This window comes from Falco biarmicus, chromosome W (genome assembly GCF_023638135.1).
Source record: "Falco biarmicus isolate bFalBia1 chromosome W, bFalBia1.pri, whole genome shotgun sequence".
Taxonomy (NCBI): domain Eukaryota; kingdom Metazoa; phylum Chordata; class Aves; order Falconiformes; family Falconidae; genus Falco; species Falco biarmicus.
In genome coordinates, this window is record NC_079310.1 from 333,250 (window position 1) to 354,313 (window position 21,064).

At 53.4% G+C, this 21,064-nt stretch overlaps 1 protein-coding gene across 1 annotated transcript; it reads left to right on the top strand.

Annotated features, from left to right (window-relative positions):
* The first annotated feature begins 386 nt into the window (after positions 1-386).
* LOC130142082 (F-box only protein 10-like) lies at positions 387-20,273 on the top strand. The gene is made up of 10 exons (XM_056323527.1): positions 387-1,107; positions 4,783-5,631; positions 7,814-7,963; positions 8,891-9,027; positions 12,981-13,051; positions 13,645-13,797; positions 15,095-15,370; positions 15,602-15,912; positions 18,471-18,652; positions 19,933-20,273. The coding sequence occupies exons 1-10, from the start codon at positions 523-525 to the stop codon at positions 20,096-20,098; spliced, it is 2,880 nt and encodes a 959-aa protein (XP_056179502.1). The 5' UTR covers positions 387-522; the 3' UTR covers positions 20,099-20,273.
* The last annotated feature ends 791 nt before the right edge of the window (positions 20,274-21,064 follow it).

The window sequence follows — 21,064 nt, forward strand, 5'->3', positions numbered from 1 at the left end:
CGTGCCCGCTTTGCTGGTGCTGCAGTCGTGAATGCTTTCTTCTTCTCCATCCCTCCTCTGCTCGGAGGGTGCTGCTGGTGTCCCTGTGTGCTGGGCCACGGCATGAACTCAGCCTCTGGAGAAAGCCTCACACCTTTCCTAACGAGCCCTGCATCCCAGGTAGGGCCATCAGGCTGGGCTTGGGGGGCTCGCAGCGCAGCCCTCTCCCCCGCGGCACGGTCCTGTGAGCCCCACTGCTGAGGGATGTGCACAGCCTTGGAGCCCCAGGGTTAAGCCACAAAGTTTTAAGTGCCCCGAAAAAGGGCAGCTTGTTGGGGTGTTGCGGGGCTGGCAGGAGACGGAGGGAAGGGCCGTGGTGGTGGAGGGAGGTGGGCCTGCCTCTGGCTGGCTGTGTCTCTGGAGAGGCAAGTGCCGTGGGGGCTGCTGTGTCCCCCTGCCCCGACTCCACCTCGCCTCCCACCCCGTGCCCCGGCACTCTGCGGGCTCGCCGCTGACGCTGTGTCCCATCCTTGGCAGGTGCTGATGGAGGCCGATGGCTTGCCCGTGGAGCTGTGGCAGCTCATCTTATCCTACCTGTGCCTCCCTGACCTGGGCCGCTGCAGCTCGGTCTGCAGGGCCTGGAACGAGCTCGTCCTCAGCCTGGACAGGACGCGCTGGCGGCAGCTCTGCCTGAGCTGCCTGGAGCACAGGCACCCGCACTGGCCCGTCCAGCCTGACGTGGAGCCGCAGTCCTGGAGGGACACCTTCAAGCAGCACTACCTGGCCTCCAAAACCTGGACCAAAACCACCCAAGCCCTGGAGTCCTCCAACTGCCTCTCCCTTTTCCAGAGGAGGAAGGGCCGTCGCCGGCTCTGCGTTGGCGCGGTGGCCGAGTTCAGCAGCCTGCGGGCTGCCCTGGCTGTCGCCAGCCCCTACGACCGGCTGGTGCTGCTGCCCGGTGTGCACGAGGAGCACAGCGAGGTGCTGCTGAAGGTGCCTGTGGAGGTTGTGGGGCAGGGCAAGCTGGGGAAGGTGGTGCTGCTGGCAAGCATCAACCAGCACTGCCCCACCGCCCGCCTCTGCAACGTGGTCTTCATGCCGGCCCGCTTCACCTCGGTGCTTTACAAGGTGAGGCTCAGCGGAGCGGGGGCAGCAGGGATGGCGAGGCCGCCGAGGTGGCACGGCCCAGGGGGTTCCCCAGCCTGCAAGCGTTGGGAGGGTGTGACGAGGGGTTTGCGGGGCTCCCTGATGCATGGGGGCTGGGGGCTTCGTCCTCAGAATGTCTCCGCTTGATTGCAGGCTGCCGCAGATGCCGCACAAATCACTACTAGCAAGAATAAGAATGCTTTCGATTAATAAAGCAAACACATATAAATATATACATGCATGTATTTTCATATATTTATATACATGCATATATATATTTGTATGCCCATCTCGGGCTATTAGAAACTACCGTCAGCAATCAATAGTACAGTATCAATGAATAGTATGACAGCAGTCAGTAATAGAAACAATCAGTCATATAGCAACAACCAACGTTACAGCAGCAAGCAAGCAGGTAAATACTAGTAGGTAAATGCCTGCAAACTCACCACCAACACAGCAGCGGACATGCTTATGATAGATTATTTGGATATGCGGTACAGGTATGGATAGAGTCAGATAGATTTCAGAAGGGGCCAAACTGTCACAGGTGAATTATTAAGAGAGGTCATGGTTGTGGGGTAAGCTACAAAGGCTATGCTAATGGTTAAATGATGATCAAATTATAATTAATCAATGATTGAATGGCAGTTAAATGGTAATCGAATAGTAATTAAGCAATAATTGACGGGTAGTGAAGCACTGACTTGACAGTGATTTGACACTGATTAAAATGATGATTTAAATGATAATTTAGACTGTGGTCAAACACTCTACTATTTATTACGACACTTTCTAACAATTAAGCTGCAGCCAGATATATAAATGTTGGTAGCATACAATATACTTTTAGGCCTAATGTAAAAGGTTGCTTGCCTTGTTATAGGTATCAAACACCGGGTAGGGGTCTCTCAGCCTCAAAGAGTAACCTGGAGGTCACTGCTCAAGGAATGTCACCACCGTGCAGCCTGCTGCCATACAGGAGGGCTCGGTGGGCTCATGAGGCTGCATATTTGTACAGTACAAAGTGCTGGACTTGCAGGCAATCCCGTCTTTGGTGTTTGTGCAGGTGCGCAGCTGTAGCAGTTTTAGTTTTGTCTGGTCCCAGCTCAGGCTGGTGCTGTTAGCTCCTGGTAAGACATGGCCTAGACTCCTTAGTCCCTGAGAAGGTCTGGCCTGGCACTGTTCTGGTGGCGTGCACAGCAGGGCTGACTTCAGCAAGGACTACTTGGTGCTGCCTGAACCCAAGTACCGTTCGCTCGGTCAGAGGCACACAGCCATCACAGCATCCCAGGAGGGTACCCAGCCATCCCAGAGGTGGGAGGGCAAACCAACCCAACCCCAAAAGTGGGGCCAGAGGGGTCTGGCGAGGTAACAGAGTCTTGCATCAAAGACACTTCGTGTTACAGTCCGAGATCTCACAGCAGGTTCATGCAGAGAGTTCAGCCGGTTTAGTAAAGGGAAAATACGTGCAGGGTGGGATGTTCTCAGAGAGAGAAGGCTCCGTTTTGGATAAAAATAAGTGTTTAAGAGGCTGTGGAACACCACCACTTTGAGCAACCAATAGATGCTGTTCATTTCCACTTTTCACTTGGAGTAGCCAATGGATGATGATGGTTTTGGGTTTTCAGAGCAATTTTATTTTCCTAGACTGTTCCAGTTTTCCAGATGAAAAGCTGCTATTACAGTCCCTGTTTTTTTGCACTTACTGGTGGTATCCCGGGATGCCTATGGGATCCTGAGATTTTTTTTTTCCAATACCTGGCTGCACTTCAGAGGCACAGCTGTGCTTCTCGAAGATGTTTCTGGCTCCCAGCTCCCAGGCTGGCAGATGTTTTCCTTTGTTCAGTGATCTTCCCCTTCTCCCCAGCTGCTGCTCCAACTGTCCTCGTGGTGAGGTGGCCCAAGAGGCTGGACACGGGAGCCAGCATTGCCCACAATGCATTCCACACCAGCCCTGCTGCCCCAAAACCCAGTTGCTGCTGCTGTGTGCTCTGCCCTTAGCGTGGACTGGATGCCCTTGGCCAGGATGCCCAGGGTCTTCTCCGGAGCTAAGCCAGGGCATGGAATCACAGGCACAGTCCTGCTGCTGTGGTCCACCCTGACAACACCTTGGTCCCCATGGACAGCTGCTGACTGGTCCAGAGTGGGATGTGCCCAGTGTGAGTGCCGCAGCTGTGGGCTGCGCCTCTACAAATGAGCCCTTCCTTGTGATGAGTCAGCCCATCACTGGTTATGATTTATAGTTTCATTTCCTTTCACCGTTTTATTGTTGTGACGTATTGAACTTAATCAGTCTGAAAGTCCAGGGTGATGGTACGGCCCTTCACCTGCTGTTAGTGGAATGAGGGAGTTTTCTCCCAAATCCATCAATGAAAAACTAAAAAGCAAACTTAACGCCAATCCTACTGGCAGTCATTAAAACCCTGTGAGTTGCAATTTCAGAAGGGCTTTCACAAACAGCCTCTCAGAAGCTGAGTGGATTGCATCCCTTCTAATTACCTTTTTTTTTTAATTAAAAAAAAAGGGAAGGTATGATTCAGTCCAGAGCAGGCTAGCGGTCTGAAGGGATTTCTGTATAGTTATCTTTGAGTACAAATAAATGCATTTCAAAACATCTTTGCAGTATGACCACTTCTGAGAGTACTCAAGGCTGAAAACAAATCTTAGGACAGCATTTTGGCTGGAAACTCTGGAAATCTCTGTAAAATTGCCCCAGTCACCTGTCAGAAGTGAAGCTTTTAATGTGGTGCACTAGGCAGTTGCGGGATGACCTGGGGAGAAAAAAGAACAATTTAGGAGATTCCTAACCAAATTAGGAGCACAGCGGAATTCCAAGCACGCTATTCAGCTTTTCTGGCCTGGCTCCTCTGTACCTTGTTCAATTTCTGTTGGCCTTTTCTGTAGATAAGCAGAGACTAGCCCTGCCAGCACCCATAAATTGCCCCGTGCATTGTGTTGCAAAGCAGGAAGGCCATGGTAGGGATGGCTCCATTCTACCAGTTAGGTGGGAAACCACAGCCGGGGAACAAGGTGTTGGTGGTGTTTCTCCTGCTGCAGTGCCACAGCACGATGCCTGCGCAGCAGCATGGCACAAACTTTGACCTGTTGCTTTGCACTTGACGCATCGTGGGTGCAGCATCCTTCCACCAAGTTTGCTAACGGCTCTGGGTTGAATTGTATCTCTGCAGGCCAACCAAGCAATGTTTGATGTCATCTTACCTGCCACTGCACCCAGTAACCCCCTGAGTCCATTAAATGATGCCAGCTGGCAAATACGCATCTCTGAAGGTTGCAAACTCCTCTGTGTAGGGAGCTTTGCTAAGGTTTAGTAATCTTACCACATCTGGTCCCTGTCTGCTCCCATGCGTGACTGCTGGGCCTTGCTGAAACTGCAAAGCTGTGTCTTGTTGGGGAAGTTAAGGAAATATTGCCAGCAGGGAAGAAAGTCAGTGGTTATCGCTTGTTGCAAGACGCTTGCTAACTCGGCTCGCAGCGCTGCATCTGTGCCTCGGTGAACTTGTTGCATTTGTGACACCTGAATGCGTATTGTGTTTGCGACTGTGAGCTTGTTTCCTGTGCAAAGACTTCATGGTACGTCCAGGACTGCTTTTTCTTGCTTTGTGCAGTGGTCTCACCTTGTGCTTACTCTTCCAGACAACTTCAGGCTATGTCCAGTTTGACAATTGCAACTTTGAAAGCGGGCAGCTGCAGATCCATGCACCGGGGACATGCCAGGTGAAGTTCTGCACCTTCGCCCAGTCCAGCATCCACCTCCGCAGTGTGGCCCTCTGTGTCCTGGAGAACTGTGAGTTCATTGGTAGTGAGAACGCCTCCGTAATTGTGGAGGGCTACCCGAGCTCTGACCGTAACTGGGCCTGCAAGCACCTGGCCATGCTGGCCAAGTCCTGCACAGCATCCGTGTGGGAGCCCAGCCCAGCTGGCTGCCCTGTGGCCAAGCAGGATGGCTGGGGAGAATCACTGCTGGAGCCAGTGAGGATGTGCGAGATTGTCATAGGGGAAGAACGAAGCAGCTTCATCTCTACTGTGGGTGCTCAGGCTCTGCTTGGCTCGGCCCAGGAGGTCACTGAATTCAGAGAGAACCTTCAGGCAGCAAAGGAGGAGGAGTACCTGGCCCTTGACTCAAACTCCAGTGACAGTGACTTAAGCAGCGACAATGAAGAGGATGCTCGGGCTGCATACAAACTGCCTTATCAAGCCCACAGCCTCAGTCACACGCTTGCTGATGTCACAGACAGCAGGCTTCAAAGCGACAGGCTGCATGCCCTTCAGACGGACCTTAAGCTCAAGTCTCTGCAGCAGGAGCTGCAACAGGACAAGGAGGCCCAGTCTCTGGCCAGCTCTCTGCAAGGCTGCATCATCCGCCAGTGCCTTTTCAGGGATGGAAAGGGAGGAATATTAATTTATTCTCGAGGGCAAGCAAAACTGGAAGGAAGCATCTTCAGGCATCTGACCTACGCAGTGCGCTGCATACAAAACAGTAAGGTGCTGTGAAGACTACTGTGAGCCTTCTTCCTTCCCCCTCCTGCTCCACCAGCATCATTATTACTACGCGTTGCTCGGGTTATCCAGCCCAAAAGAAAGTCCGGGCATGTGCTGCCGCCCGCTTTCTGCGTGCAGCAGTATTGTTCATTGCAATTGGAGGTGTTAACTTGGTGACATGTTGGGGTCACGTAGTCAGGCCTGCTCTACCTGTAAATTAAACTCTTGCCCTGTACAAGTGCTGCCGACAAAGGTGTTGTTGTCGCCTTTGCTGCTCCCCGCGCAGCCTGTACCACAGATGTAGAAACTTGGAGACTGCCATGGTCAGTCCTGCTTTCTTCAGGAGAGCCTTTGGGGTGGGTGCCTGCTGCAGGTAGAGGCAGAGATTTTGGCCGGGGACACAGTGCTGAACTCAAGTTTTCCCTTCAGCGTAGCAGCGTCTAACCCTGTGCTTGCCCACAGCTCTCCACTTCTGTGCCTGTGCTCCCCTTCAGACAGGACAGTGGTCGTGAGGGCTGGAGGGTGACCCCCCCACTGCCAAAATCCCCATTGCTGGTGGTGTTGGGAGGGCTCGGGAAGCCCCTCTCCAGGTGCCTGCCCAGGGCAACATTATCTCTACCACTTGGCTGAGGCAGCACAGGATTTAGGCCTATTTTTCAGTCTTAACTGCTTTGAAATCCTGCACACAAAAGTTTTGTGCAGTGGGAAGAAGGGGAATGTTTTTCCGCCTGGTTCTGGGAAAGGGCTTTGCCGTGATGGTGCTAGCTCCCCATCTGCAGTCCCCACAGGACTGCAGAGCACTGGTGCCTGTGCAGAAACACTTTGCTGCTTGGCAGCGGAGAATTCTTTCCGGGGGATACCCGTACCAGAGGTATGCACTTTGGACTGCATTCTGGTTTTATTCCCTTCGGTTTGCTTCCAGTTCACTCAGCAGCCTGCTCGTAACTGGGAGCAAATGGCAGGGAGATGAGACCAGCTCAGCTGCTGCTATCAGTGAGCATTTTCTCAACTGGGAATTGGCTCTTGACGGGAGGTGGGTGTCAGAGCATCAGGCAACAGGAGACAGTGAAATGCTTGGCTGTGAGATGGGGGCAAGGCGCAATGTGACGCGGGAGCACTGCAGGTGTCCTTGCACGGTCAGGACCCTAAAGCACAGGACAAGCCTCGGCCAGGGTCTGCTGTGTGGGACTTGGCTGTAGTGGGTGTCTGCACTTCTCGCCTCCTGTAACCCCCTCCCCGCACAGCCAAGCACGACTGATGAAGACAGGCAACTGTCAAGTCCTGCTGAGTTCCACAGGCAGTGGAAAGATTGAAAGAAGCACCTTTCTGGACTGAGCAAATAAAAGGAAATATCATTTCTGATCTGCGTTGCTTGTTGAAGTGGGATATGCAAAAGCAATTTGTAGGTTATCTGTTAGCACTTGTAAGACACGGATTTCAGACGGGATTTTGTTTGGCTAGAAAATACTAAAGGACTGCTGCTGCATAAATATTGAAACTAGTTATTTGCTTAGAGGAAACTAAGTTGTTTCAGTTTGCTGGCTGGGACATTTCCGTCCCCAGACGGCAGAATCTTTGTTCTGAAGGTGCAAGGCGATGGACAGGTCGCGTGCTGAGCACGTGTGCTGTAGTGCACTGGCCCGGTCAGCTTCGTGGGAGCCTCATGGGAGGTTCAGTGGCATTTGACATGTCACCTCCAAGCAGCTCCGTACCGCGAGAGTCAGGAGGCGGTGTGTTGCTGACTGTGTACATGCAGACTGGTCTGTCGCACTAAGAGCGGTGCGGAGATGGGATGGGAACCGGTTGCTCGCTGTTGTCGGGGGTGTGCAAGTGTAAGGCAGCGAAGGAAGCCATCGAGCCTACCTGAACGTAGGCTTTGTCCAGCGGAGGGATGCGTCAAGTCAAGAGTGTATCTTTGCTCTGGCTGCGCAGCACCGACCGCTGCAGGTCCCCAGTCTCTAAAGGGACCAACGCCAGTGGGTAATGCTGAATGGGCTTAACCGTGGCGCTTGCCCACATGCGCTGATCTTCCTTTCAGCTGGTCTGTGTGCCTGGCACACCTCGGGCTGCAGGAGAGGCAGAGAGGTCATAGATGCACAGAAGCTGCAGGAGAGAGAGCTATGCCCTGTGGTCATGTCCTCTTCCTTGTCCGAACTTCAGCTACGGGTGCTTCTCTTGCCTGCAGGTTATCATGCTGAGGAATGACATCCACCATTGCAAAGCCTCGGGAATATTCCTGCGCCTGTTGGCAGGAGGCCTGATTGCGGACAACAACATTCATTCAAACTGTGAGGCTGGAGTGGACATTCGTAAGGGGGCTAACCCCCTTGTTCTGGTACGTACTCCTCCAAGCCGTGCTGGAGGGCACTGCACTCTCTCTCTCTCTCTCTCTCTCACATGCTGTTTCTCTCCAAGGGGCAGCAGGGATCCATCTCCGGGTTATAGAAGACACCTTCTGTTAGTTTTGCCCTTCAGCCTGTTCCTTAGGATTTTGTTGACGAATTAACGAATTCAGCGAGGGCAAGGCACAGTAAAGTGCTGCCTGATGGTACATGCATGGTCTCCTGCTCTGTTTAATGGTCTGTGTCTTAAAATCCCTGCATATAGAGGGGATGCTCCCCTGTCAAATGAGCACCTCTCCGTAACGAATGAACTCACGCAAGCAAGGTAGTAAATGGGCACTGTACCGTGAATTGTTTCTCGCACCATGTTGTCTATCCTGGGACTTGGTTGGAGGGTCTCAGCTCTCTGCTCAGCCTCAGGCAGGATGGGAGCAGCAGCCCCGCTCTCCGGCAGCATAGCTTTTCCTCCAAACTGGTAGCGTTCCCAGCTGGGCAGCAGGTTGACCTTGTCCCTGTTTACCGAACGCTCGTGTTTTTAGCCATCCTCGAAGGAACTAGGGCCTCACCATGCGGGGGGGGGAGGCAGAGATACAGATACAAACTGCCATCCCAGTGACCCTGTGGCTGCACTGAGCTCTCCATGTGAGCTGTGCACAGAAGCTGCTGGTGGAAGAAGAGGCTGCAGACGCGACGGGAAGCGAAATTTTGAGTACTAGAACCCCAAAGCAGGGTAAAAGTGACATGTGCCTTGACCGTTTGAGAGTGCTTTCTTCGAAGGTGGATTAATTACCCTTCTGATCTTTTCCCCAGCCGGGAGCCGTTGCTTTTCTCTGTGGTTGCTGCCTCCTCTTGCTCACTTTTGAGTGACCTTCCTTCCTTTTGCTTTTATTCTCTCTACATGTTCAAAAATAAAACCGTAGTGCAATAAGATACACAGTGGCCTTCGCTCAGGCATTGTCGTCGTTGGCAACGGAAAAGGCATCATCCGTAGCAATCAGATCTATGGGAATAAAGAAGCTGGCATTTATATTCTGTATAATGGAAACCCTGCTGTGAGGTATGTTCGCTAGCACTGACCTCTCTATCTCCTTCATCTGGTCAGAATTATTCCTCCCACTGTGCACACTTTTCTTCTCTCTTTTTTCTTTTTTTTTTTTTTTTTTTTTTTTTTTCCCCCTATCCCCAGCGTAGAGCAGAAATAGGACGATGGTGCACTAGTGCCTTTCTATGACTTCCCTCTATCTGTTTGCTCCACCCAGGTCTTTGCCAAGTGCCAGTCCTGGGTTTTCCCCCTGGATCTGAGGAGGCATAGGCTGTGCTCAAGATGAACAGCTCACACATGCCATGGTGCTCTTTGCAGGAAAAGGGGAAACAGTTCGTGGCACTCCAGTCATTGTTACTCCAATTCACCTTTCTGCTTTAAACACCTGGAGCTACTAACTTCTGTGTGTTTAATACCATTTGATTTAGATGTTAGTATTGGTGTCTGGCAGGCTTTCTTCAGGTTCAATGCTTTGTATCCACTGGTAGCACCGAACCCAGAAATGACATGGCAGGTGTAGCGTGGTATTGCTTGCACATGTGAGGGGCATCTCATCTGTACTGCCACCCCCTCCTACCTCTCGCTGTGCCTGTGAGGGACCTGGAATAGGCATGCGACAACTCACAGTCACGCTACGGAGCAGGGAGAGGCACAAAGGGAAGAGAATGGTTGCCCCTCCTAGCTAGGATGCGAGTATTGATGCTGGAAGTATTGATAATTAACAGCGCCTTAGCCTTGAGTCCTGCAGACCTAATGAAAGCAGCTTCTTGCAGGTTTCATGATCCGCACGCAGAGCTGCTGAGGTTTAGACAGGCTGCCCATACGGACATTTAAGAACAGGTTACCGAGGCATTTAGTCTTGTCTGGGACCTGGAGAAGTCTGCGCCAGACATACGAGCCCTTGAAAGCACAGGGGTCAGCGCTGGGCTTTCCAACACAGGATGCCGAAACTGTGGGAGAGGTATTAATTTCTGAGAAAAGCGGTGGTGTAGTGGCAGGGATAGAGAGATTTACTAGCTATTCTGAACTCTGTACTGCCTCGCAACATCGTTTGCAACACCGGTTTACGCCTTGTGACTAACGTATGAGCGACTGTGCTTAATGGCACGTAGGAGACGATGGGGAGGAGGCAGGGAGGAAGCTCGGTGGGAAGAAAATTTATTTTTTTTTTTTGCCTGACCAGTTACCCGTTTTGGAGGAGCCCCTCTGCTCCGCTTGGGCATGCTGCTGTGTGCTGCCTTTCTTCTGTGCTGACTTGAGGCAGGCTCTGGCGCTGGCTGAGGCTGCGTACGCCGGGGCTGGCCTGGCGGTGCCATGTGCAACTGTGTTGGCCACGGGGCTCAAACAGGGTCTGTCAGCGTGCCTGGGGCTCACTAGCAGGTTGGTGTGTGCGGCTGCAGGCAGGCAGGGCTGGCAGAAGGGGCATGTTCAGGGTGGGAGTAATGTCCTTTGCTGGGTCCCTTTTCTACAGCTGGTAACAGAATGTTTTGCCCATTCCCAAGAGCTGCAAGCCCAGCTCCATCCTGCGTTTCTGCCCGCCTAGAGGACAGGTTTCAGCGGGGCATTGCGAGGCGCTTCTTGCAGAAAGCAGGAAGTGTCCTGAGAAGTGTGACAGCCACCTGGGTGCCAAGTACCATTTTTTTAACCATAATACCGGCCCTTGGGCACGTGTGTCTTAAAATCAGAGGTACTCCCTGGAGCAGCTAAAAAGTTTTTTTGGGTAAGACTGTGTCCCCCACTGTGCTGAGGCCAAGGCTGGGAGGTGCAGAGTGTGACGGTGCCTAGTGGTGCGAGGCTGCCGCCTGCTCCCGGGACTTCAGCAGCTGGGAGCCCCTGCCTTGTGCTGCTGGGGAGTTGCCTCTGGGATGGTTTCACAGCTTCTCATCCTCCATACCCTCACGGCTGCTGGAGCGAGTGTGGATTTCAAGTACAGGCGCCTTGTGCACTTACCTGGTCCGTCTTTCTAGAGGCAGGTGCATGCGAGCCCACAAGCAGCTTTCCATTCTCTGGGTGGCACTGATAGCCTGCGCTGCTCTGCCTGACGGGCTGGGGTGGCCCCTGCTCTGCCTGCACTTGTCCCTGGGGCAGGACAGCAGTGTGAAGGGCTGCGCCCACCCCTGCACCCCCAGCCAGCGCCGGTGACAGCATGGCACAGGCACTGCTTTCCCACCCTGGCACCCTGCTAGGGAATAATAAAATGGTTTGGGTTGGAGGGGACCTTAACAGTAATCTAGTCCCACCCCCCCTGCGTGGGCAGGGCCTGTCCCCCCCCAACCCAGGCTGCTCCCAGCCCCGTCCAGCCTGGCCTCGAGCACCCCCAGGGATGGGGCACCCACAGCTGCTCCGGGCAACATGTTCCAGCACCTCACCACCCTCACAGTACAGAATTCCTTCTTGTAGCTAATCCAAATCTCCCGTCTTTTAGTTTGAAAACATTACCTCTTGCCCCATCGCTACAGGCCCTACTAAAAAGTCTTCTTCTTTCTTCTTTCTTTCTTCTTCTTTCTTTCTTCTTCTTTCTTTCTTCTTCTTTCTTTCTTCTTCTTTCTTTCTTCTTCTTTCTTTCTTCTTCTTTCTTCTTCTTTCTCCTTCTTTCTTTCTTCTTCTTTCTTTCTCCTTCTTTCTTTCTCCTTCTTTCTTTCTCCTTCTTTCTTTCTCCTTCTTTCTTTCTCCTTCTTTCTTTCTCCTTCTTTCTTTCTCCTTCTTTCTTTCTCCTTCTTTCTTTCTCCTTCTTTCTTTCTCCTTCTTTCTTTCTCCTTCTTTCTTTCTCCTTCTTTCTTTCTCCTTCTTTCTTTCTCCTTCTTTCTTTCTCCTTCTTTCTTTCTCCTTCTTTCTTTCTCCTTCTTTCTTTCTCCTTCTTTCTTTCTCCTTCTTTCTTTCTCCTTCTTTCTTTCTCCTTCTTTCTTTCTCCTTCTTTCTTTCTCCTTCTTTCTTTCTCCTTCTTTCTTTCTCCTTCTTTCTTTCTCCTTCTTTCTTTCTCCTTCGCCCCCTTCAAGTTCTGAAAAGCTGCTTTAAGGTCTCCCCAGAGCTTTCTCTTCTCCAGGCTGAACAACCCCAACTCTCTCAGCCTGTCTCCGTAGGAGAGGTGCTTCAGCCCCCTGACCATCTTCGTGGTCCCTCTGCTTCCTTCACAGCCCGGAGGGAATGGAGCCATCTCCAGTGAGCGCTCCTGAGTGGGGGCCGGGGCAGGGTCCATGCTTGGTTGGTTGGTCCTTTTGCTTTGCGATCAACCTGATTGCTCTCTTGCTCTGATCCTCAGCAGCATGCCAGAGATTTGGGGTCACGTTGTGGTGGAGGAGTTGGTGGTGGCCTTGGGGCTCCTGGGCTTTGTTCCTTCTGACAGGTGGTAGGTGGGAGCCCAGGGGACAGCAAGTGACGCCTCCTGTCAGGTGTGACGGGGCTCATGTGCTCTCCAGGCTGTTGTTCACAGCGTGGCGCCGCCTCTGCTCCTGCTGTTGTCCTTAACATTTCCCACCATCAACCAACGATCGCTGGATGCCTGCTGGCTTCAGGGCTTGGAAGCTGTTGGAGCAGCAGTCCCATGGATGATAAAGCCTCTTGGCTCCTCCCATGATGTGGAGTGGGGAGACCTTGGCTGAACAGAGAACTGGGCTGACATGGTGGCCACTTGGATGTTCACGAGCACCTCCTGCTCTTCCCTTACTGATGCATGTTTCTCTGTGCCTCGTTTTGTGCTTTCGCCTCCTTTAAAATGGTTTGGCTGTCAGTCCCTCAGCTCTGCTTCGCATGTACCCCTTCCTCACTGTGCTTCCCTCTTGCTGCACTTCACTGCGTAGCTGCCCCATGCCCACCTCTCACTGCTGGCCACAGGCAACAGGCTGTGACAAGTCGCCAGCCAGGGAGACTGGTGCCTCCGCAGAGACCTGCTGCTGCGCTGGCTGGCATCGGTGCAAACCATGAACAGGCAACACTGCAGCTGGTAACTTTCTTTTCTTCTCCTACCTCAGTGGGAACCATATTTTCCAGGGATTGGCTGCTGGAATAGCAGTGAATGAGAATGGGAGAGGCCAGATCACAGGTATTGGAATGGAAATGACATTGTTATGCCCAGTTTGTTTCTATACAGAGCCTCTGTGTTTGTTTGATTGCAAAATTTATCTTGTGGCTCTTGGGTGACTTCAGGTGCACTAATCCCCTGGTTTGCATTTTCTAGTTGGCCTTTCTGCCATTACGGAGGTAGCACGCCTTTCCGCAGCGTGTCCTCCAAATTCCTGTTTCTTTTGTCTCTGGCCCAGCTGGGACATGAAACTGTGCTCCAGAGCAATCTGCCACGTGGACTGCATTTTTTTTTCCCCTCCCATGCCATCCAGTTGATAAGCTAAAGCTGTGAACGATGTTTCCTGCTGTTGTGGCACCTCTGGGTGGTTTTCCACTCTGCCCTACACCTTGGAGGACAGGGAGGTGGTGGTTACTGGAACTGCTAATGACTGGTGTCCTGTGCGGGAGAGCATTGCCAGGGGAATGGGGGAAAAGGGAAGCTCCTGGGGCTTGGGCTCTGCCACAGGCAATGGGAGCTTTTCAGTGGGGCCAGGTCTCAGCTTGCCAGGTCTCCTTGCTCTTCCGTGGGCAGGAGGCCCGTGTGGTCACCCCATCCTCCCTGCCTGGCCTTAGGGAACATCATCTGCGAGAACCAGTGGGGTGGAGTGGACATCCGCCATGGTGGTGACCCCATCCTCAGGAACAACCTCATCTCCTGCGGCCACTCAGACGGCGTGGTGGTGGGTGAGCGCGGGAAGGGCCTCATCGAAGGAAACGCCATTTACAGTAAGGAAGCTTGGGTGGAGAACGATTCTCACCTTCTCCCTCATCCCCCTGTCCTCTTGGGCTTGCTGGGCTGTCCTCTACCTCCAGTGTGCTCTGGAGCAGTGGTGGGTGCCCAGGAGGCTTGACCGGGAACGGCACCAGACCCAGCCCAGCACAAGCACTGCTCCAGAGGTTGTGCCACCAGCACTGCAGGGCTGTGGCTCTTGAGGGGCTATCTCCTCACTGAGGAGACCACCACTTTGTCTCTAGTGGAAGGCAGGAGCTTCCTCTGAGCCCTGAGAGCGAAACCAGCCTTGCACCATTGGCCTCGTGCAGGGCAGGGTTGCAGGAGGGGATGTGCGGTCCCTACGGGACGTGGGGAGCCACAGCTGCTGCCATCCCACATCCCACTAACCGGGGGCCAGAGGAGTCTGGCAGGACTTAACTGGGCTAAACGTCTGACAAGGTGTAAACCGTCCAGGTGATTTTCTTAGGCAACTGGAAATCACTTTTTTAAAGGGATTTTGAAGTGGCTGCAGAGAGCACGCTGCTGCCAGGGCACAGGTCCGAGTCCTGGAGGGGCTGTGCTCCTCTCTGCCCCTGTTTAGGACAGCGATGGAATGCAGACGGTTACATAGCATGGCCTGGTGCGCGTCCCCCTGTCCCTCTGTCCCACTAGTAACGCTGGAGGCAGTGGTGGCCAGTAGTGCTGGTGGCCACTGTCAGCCTCTCGCAGCAAGTATAGGGCACACAGCTAGGGCGTTGCCAGAAGTTTCTGGAACAGCAGTGGCTGGGGAAGCAGGAGGGTATTCCTAGGGCCCAGCCACCTGGGCATGGAGAATGTGCCTTGGCCCCCAGGCCAAGCCTCAGGGAAAACCAGCTCGGTGCTCCCTGGCCCTGGAGACTCCCAGTCGTGGAGGAGGAGAAACCAGGACACATGGGCTTCCAGCAGTGTGGCTGTCCATCTGCAGCAAAGCCAGCCGTACGTGCAGCCAGCGGACAGCGGTTTACCTCCTGGTTGCATAAGTTAAACCTGGGGACTCGGGCTGGGGTCGGAGCACGGACAGTGCCAGGAGGCAGTAGAGGTGGGGAAACAAAGGCGCTTAGCTCCCAAACTCAAGGTGGCCCAGTGGGACCAAGCCAGGGTCAAAGGATCTCTGTGAGCCTCTGACGTGTAGGGTTAGCCTTCATGTGTACTCAAAGAGGAGGATGGCCTCTGCCGCACCTGCACTGCGTGTGCGCTACCTGCTGCTCTGGGGCAGGGCTGAGGGTCTCCAAGCACTGCTGAGCTGGTGGGCTATGCCGCCCTGCGCTGCAGGCAACAAGGGCTGTGGCGTGTGGATGATGTCCTCCAGCCTTCCACATCTCATCAACAACCAGATCAGCCACAACGGCATCTATGGGGTGGCACTGTTCTGCCGCAAGGATGAGGCTGGTGACTATCCCCCTGGTCAAGGGGGCAACGAGACCTTCCAGGAGGAGAGGGAGGGTGCCGGTGGGGAGAACGGCCCCGACAGCGAGGAGGAGTACCCAGCTGCCCGGCCTCCCATCAGCGTGGCACTGGTGGAGTTGAACAGCATCAACCACAACGGAGGTGAGCTCAGGTCTTTCTCAGCTGCCACTAGGCCAGGAGCACCCTGGAGAAATGGCGTGCTGAGACCTGAGTGTGGGTGGGGTTTTTTTTTTTTCCTTCAGCTCCCAGTCAGAAAGTCACCCTGTGGCAGAAGAGACTGGGTAGCTTCTAGAAGGAGAAGTGCGTTTGTGGGAGTTACGTATGACTGAGGCTGCACGGTCTTAACCAAGAGATCTTCTTTTTGGTTGGCAGCTGCTGGGTTGCACATCAAGAGCAGCGAAGCGCTCAGCGTCATCGCCAATGTAATCCACGCCAACCGCGACGGCGGGGTGGCAGTGCTGCAGAGCAGTCAGCTGACACACATCACAAACAACAGCATTTGCTGCAACAGCCGGGAAGGTGTGCTGGTCGAGGCCGAGTGCCAGGTGGAGCTGCGCGGCAATGGCATCTATGAGAACCGCAGCCATGGCATCATCTCCAAGGGCGAGGGTGTCATTGAAGAGAATGACATCATCGGCAACCACAGGTGTGGCCTTCAGATGCTCCAGGCAGCAGACATGAAGGTGAGTCCTGCAGAGAGCTGAGGGGGCACCTGCTTGTGCAGCCCCAGGGCTGGGGCAGAGGCAAGACAGAGCCGCCTGCTGCTGCCCTCCCTCCCTGGGCGAGGGGAAGCCAGCAGGCCCCCCGGTTCGCAAGCGGGACAGGAGGGACCACCCTGGCATTGCCAGCAGGAGGAGTGTCCTTGACCCTGCGAACCCTGTGATAGAGGGAGTGTAATTTCCAGGCTACGTTAGAAGTGTGTCCAGCTGACACGGGAAAGTTGTCCCCTCTTTCCTTTGCCGTTGGGAGGCTGCGTCTGAAATGTTGCGTCCTGTTTGGGACCTGAAGGTCAAGAGAGAGGTGAAGAAAAGGGAGAGTGTCCACTGCAGAGCTACCAGGATGGGCGAGTGCTGGGATGTGTGACTGCTAAGATGAGGCAGAGGCAGCTGGGCTTGGCTAATCTGGCAAAGAGGAGGCCGAGGAGGATCTAACAGCAGCCCCACCGCTACCTGAAAGGGCAGTCGGAGCCAAAGCCGCCTCAGCAGTGCCAGCAAGGGGTCAACAGCACAAGTGGCAGTGGTCACCCCACCTTGGGAGGCCCAGGTGGGAGGCTGAGCGAACCTTCTTGCCTCAGAGGGTGGTGCGGCCCTGGGACAGCTCACAGAGGTGTAGGGTCACCGTTCTTGGGGGGTTTCCAAGCTTTGGAGGACAAAGCCAGGGTTGCCCTGATCTAGTGCTGGAGACAGTCCTATTCCAGAGGTCCCTTCCATCAGCATGCTGTAACTTTGTGTTTTTCTTGGCCAGTCGTTGGGAATAGGCTGGACGAGGGTCAGCAGAAATTGTTTGAGGGAAGGTGTAGGTGGGAATTAAGTAAATGTTTCTTTTTAATCGGGCCAGCAGTGCAAAACAAGAGCGCACTGCTCACAAGAAACTGATGTTTCTATCCATAGTGTGTTTGAACTGCATCATGTCCTAACATCTGTCAAGAGAGGTTTAGAAGTACTCTGTAGGGCCCAGAAGGATGAGGCAAGTTCTTCCCCTAGCCTCAGCATTGTTGGGTCTGTGCTTACGGTTGCTCAGATACAGCAGGAAAGCACACTTGTACCAGGGGAGCTGGCCGTGTTACCCCAGTGCACTCGGTGACGGAATGCGCAAGGCGGTTTTTTTAGCAGCAGCGGTTTTTCAGATGGGCAGACGCACAGGGGAAGGGCTTGCGTGAGCTCATGACATTGCTTAGTGGCAACAACAACAAAAAAAAGAGTAAATTTTCGAAGTCCTGTGTCAAGGCTGTATCCTCTCTGGTGGTTTGTCACATCTGTCTGATGTTTAAGCCTTGGTGAAGGGCAGCTCAGTAATCATTTCCCACACGTGGATTCACAGAGGGCTTGTAAGAGACACCTCTCTTCCCTCAGAGCAGCAGAGGGATTCCTGTGTGGTTTGGTGCAATGGCATTCAGCAAAGTCCATCTTCTCCAAGGCCTGTCCCCTGTATTTAACCGCACGGCACAGTCAAGTGGGTGATCCCATAGGGCTCTGTCGGAGGTTTTGCAGGCTGCGTGAGCTGTGCTGAAGGTCTGGGGTAGCTGGCATCTGAACTAGATTTTTTGGGAAGTTAGATGCAGCATTTCAAGCATCTAACCAGTTCCCCAGGTTACCTCCTGGAGTACAAGGTTGCCTCCATTCTGGTCTTTGTTGAGGGGAAGCCATCATGCATCAAAATGAGAAATGCAATTTAACTCATCATGAAGGACCCCTAAAAAGAGTTTACAGAAAGCCCTGCCAAGCAAATGCTCTGCATGAGTCCTGCAGGGGCTACACACTCCTTTTGAAAATGATGCCCGTAGAAAAAGATTGTCCTCTGGAGCAGAAGCTAAAAACCACTGCATGTTCCATGGTCCCAGCCATCCAGTCTCCTGGAGCACACAGGCAGGATTCATGTTGCAGGGTTCATTTGGGGAGCAGAGTAGGGGGGCGCAGCTCCTTGCTGAAGTACTGGTGATGTCCTGGCGCTGTCGTTGCTCGTCCACGCACTGCCAGAGCCCAACAGGTGCCTGAGAGCGGGTGAGATGGTGCACGGTGCTGGGTGGGAAGGAGCATCACAGCAGCTGTTGCTGTGGATCCAAGGAGAAAGGACCAAACTGATCTTCTAGATGATGGCATGGTGAGAGCCGTGGCCTTGTCTGTCTTGGGAAGAGGAGAATCCTAAGTGCTCTTTTTTTCCGTATAGAAGGACATGACAGCCTACAAGTATGGCCATTCAAAACCTGGAGGGCAAGGAGCAGCAGCAGGTTCATATTGCACCAGGGAGTTGGGTACCAGCTGAAGGGAAGCTTGTAGCATCTACCACTGACAGAAGCTGAGCTGCCAGGTGGGGCCACCAGTAATGTGTAGAAGGCCTTAGGAAAGCTTGTGTGTGCGTGGCTACAGGACATCCAGTCTGAACCCCTGGTATGCTCCCAGACTGCCAGGGAGTGCTAGTGAGCCTTGCAGAGGAGCTTTGGAGTTTGTTTCTTTGTCGATCAAAGAGCCGTATGAACAATATCCTTCTGCTTGTGCCATCCCATCTAAAGCTTAATTTGCAGGTGACCAAGAACAGGATCCAGGCCTTTCGGGACTATGGGATTGCTCTCTTTGACGAAGCCAAAGGCCTGGTGCAGGAAAACCTCATTTTCCAAGGAAGATCCAAGAAATTCATTTTGCGACCAATGTCAAACGCAGAAGATTGCATTGTCCAAGACAATGTGCTTCTCACCGTCAAGAAAAGGTAAGGGCCCTAGCACCATGGGGTGGAGTTGTGAGCTCGGAGCCGCCGTTGTGCTCCCCTGTTAGGCAAGCACAGGAGGGCTGTGCTATGGAGCGCCTCTTCTCAGCTTCCCATACCTGCTGACCCATGGCACCAGCCCCACATGTGTGGTGAACCACTGCAGGTGACGACTGCAGACCAAGCAGAGCCAGGAGGTTCCTCTTGGGATACCTCTAAAGCCACCAAAGGGGCTTGGATTATTCCTTGTCAGGCTACGTGGGTCTTCATGATGGATGGCCAGATCCGACCCCAGTCTGCACTGGGCTTTTGGTGCTGGTGAGGAGGAGGAGGGTGGCTTCAGGCACCAGATTCCACCTCCAAGCTTTTGCCCGGAGCAATGTGAACAGCCAAGGGGAAAATGGATCTTGGAGTGGTTGTTTCTTCCTGGGCTTGATTTAGCTACCCTGGTCTTTGTGCCAGTAGAGGGAGAATGTGTCTTCTGGTGGTCTTCAGAGGTACTCCTGTAGCTGCAGATCTCCAATGGGTGTTGCAAAGCTTCCCTTAGCTGCTTACCGTCACCCAGATCTCAGTGACTCTCACTACAGGCCTTGTTCAAAAAGGGTCACTCTAGAGCTGGACTCTACAACAGATGCCCGAGGGTGGAATGCTGGAGCCCCGTCACCCATACAAGAGCTGGGTATTCAGTGGGTTGTTCTTTTTAGCTAAAAAGATTTGACCTTGACTCTACTCCCTGGGTCCATGGCGTGAGAGAGGACCCAGTGAAACTGGAAGACTTGCATTACTGGAGGGAGGTCACATGTGTGGGCCCCCAGGCTGGTGATGCTGTCACTTAGTCCTCCAGACTCCCATAGCATCAGTGTCAAGTGCACTAGAGAGGATTCCCACCACCTCCTCCAGAGCCTTTAGCCTCACGATTCCTCCGTTAGGTTTTCAAATCTGGCTCCCTTACAGCAAGTCTCGGGAGGTCCTAGCACTGAATTTCCTCCTGCAGGTTCCTGACCCATCCCCCTAGAACTTGCAGGCACTTGGAGGTGTTGGCTGTAAAATCACGGGAGGTAGTTTTGCAGTAAAGCGAGATGTTCCGTCTCAATTCTCCAACCATTTCTGTCCCGCTTGTGTTTCAGAACAGACGTCGCGTCTGAGCATTGTGCGCCTGCCAGCGCTGCTCTGCCCCTTCCCTCCCTGATGGGGGAACTTCAAGGGAGCGTTTCTGAGGCGGCTCTGGAAGCACCCTTTCACCCTGCTCATGGTCACGCATGGGGTGTCTCTCCTTTTCCCAGGTTTGATATGGAGTGCATGCTGATTAACCCCCCAGCACGGCCTCACGTCAGAGGAGGTGTCCTGGGCTCCTGCATGGCGGCTGGTGGTCCGAGGGTTTCCAGCACAACTACCAGGATGGATGGGGGCTGCCACCACCGCAGGAGCATCTTCTGCACCATTCTTTGACTGGATTAGGAGGTTTCTTCCCTGGTTTCTCTGCCTGTCTTTTCTCCAGAGCGGCCGCTGGGAAGCTCTCACAGCTCAGGGATGGGGACCCCTGTTGGACTGTACTCCCTTTTCACGAAGAGTTTTGCAACTTCAGTGGCACATCACTAAATAAAAAAATAGCTGGGAAAACAGCGTTCATGTCTTAATGTCTTCCTCTTTGTCCACCGAGATTGCTGCTGGGGTAACTTTACAAGGAAGCAGTTCCTGAGATGGGATGCATTCCTTGGCAGAACCAGCCTGGGCCTCCCCAGCCCAAGCTCTGGACAAGCCTCTCCTCCCGTGGGGCCCATGGCGTTATTGATTGGGGAACCAGTTGCTTTGAAGCTCTTTTGGCAGTGACCGTCTGCATCTGTCCTGCATGATCTTGCTCAGTCTCTGTGCTGATTCTGACCCGGAAGGGGCACACAGATCAGCGCAGACAGACGGACGTACACGCAGTGCATGTCCCTCCAGCACCCAGACTCGGCTGCCATCTGCCCAGTACTGCCCCAGGGCCCCAGTCTCTCTGGTTTCTGGCACCAGGACGTATGAGACCCTAGAGCCTGCAGCATCCCCCCTCAGCAGACCAGGTGGACAGACAGAGGGGGCGGTTGGGCTCCCAAACCAATTCACCACCTTGTTAGTAGCAAGCCCATGGAGATAGAGATACTGCATCTGTCCTTTGCTGCAGCGAATGAAGAGACGGGACGCAGCTTGATGCAAGCAAGTTGTCCCTTTATTAGTGATTTTCTTACAATTATAAACGTTTCTACCTTCTACATATTACACACTGATTGGTTAAATCTTAAGCATAAAAAACACTGATTGGTTGATATTTGAGGCACACCGTTAGAACAATAGGAACTTACTAGTTTATCTTGCCCTAGCAATAATTTCTATTCCAAGGTTAGGGAGTTTCTTTCTACGCGGCTTTCTTGATTACAT

Coding starts and splice junctions, on each gene's coding strand:
- LOC130142082 (XM_056323527.1), top strand. CDS start 523: ATGGAGGCCGATGGCTTGCCCGTGGAGCTGTGGCAGCTCATCTTATCC. Junction 5,632..7,813: donor GCTGCATACAAAACAGTAAG/GTGCTGTGAAGA, acceptor TCTTGCCTGCAG/GTTATCATGCTGAGGAATGA. Junction 18,653..19,932: donor CTTCTCACCGTCAAGAAAAG/GTAAGGGCCCTA, acceptor TCCTTTTCCCAG/GTTTGATATGGAGTGCATGC.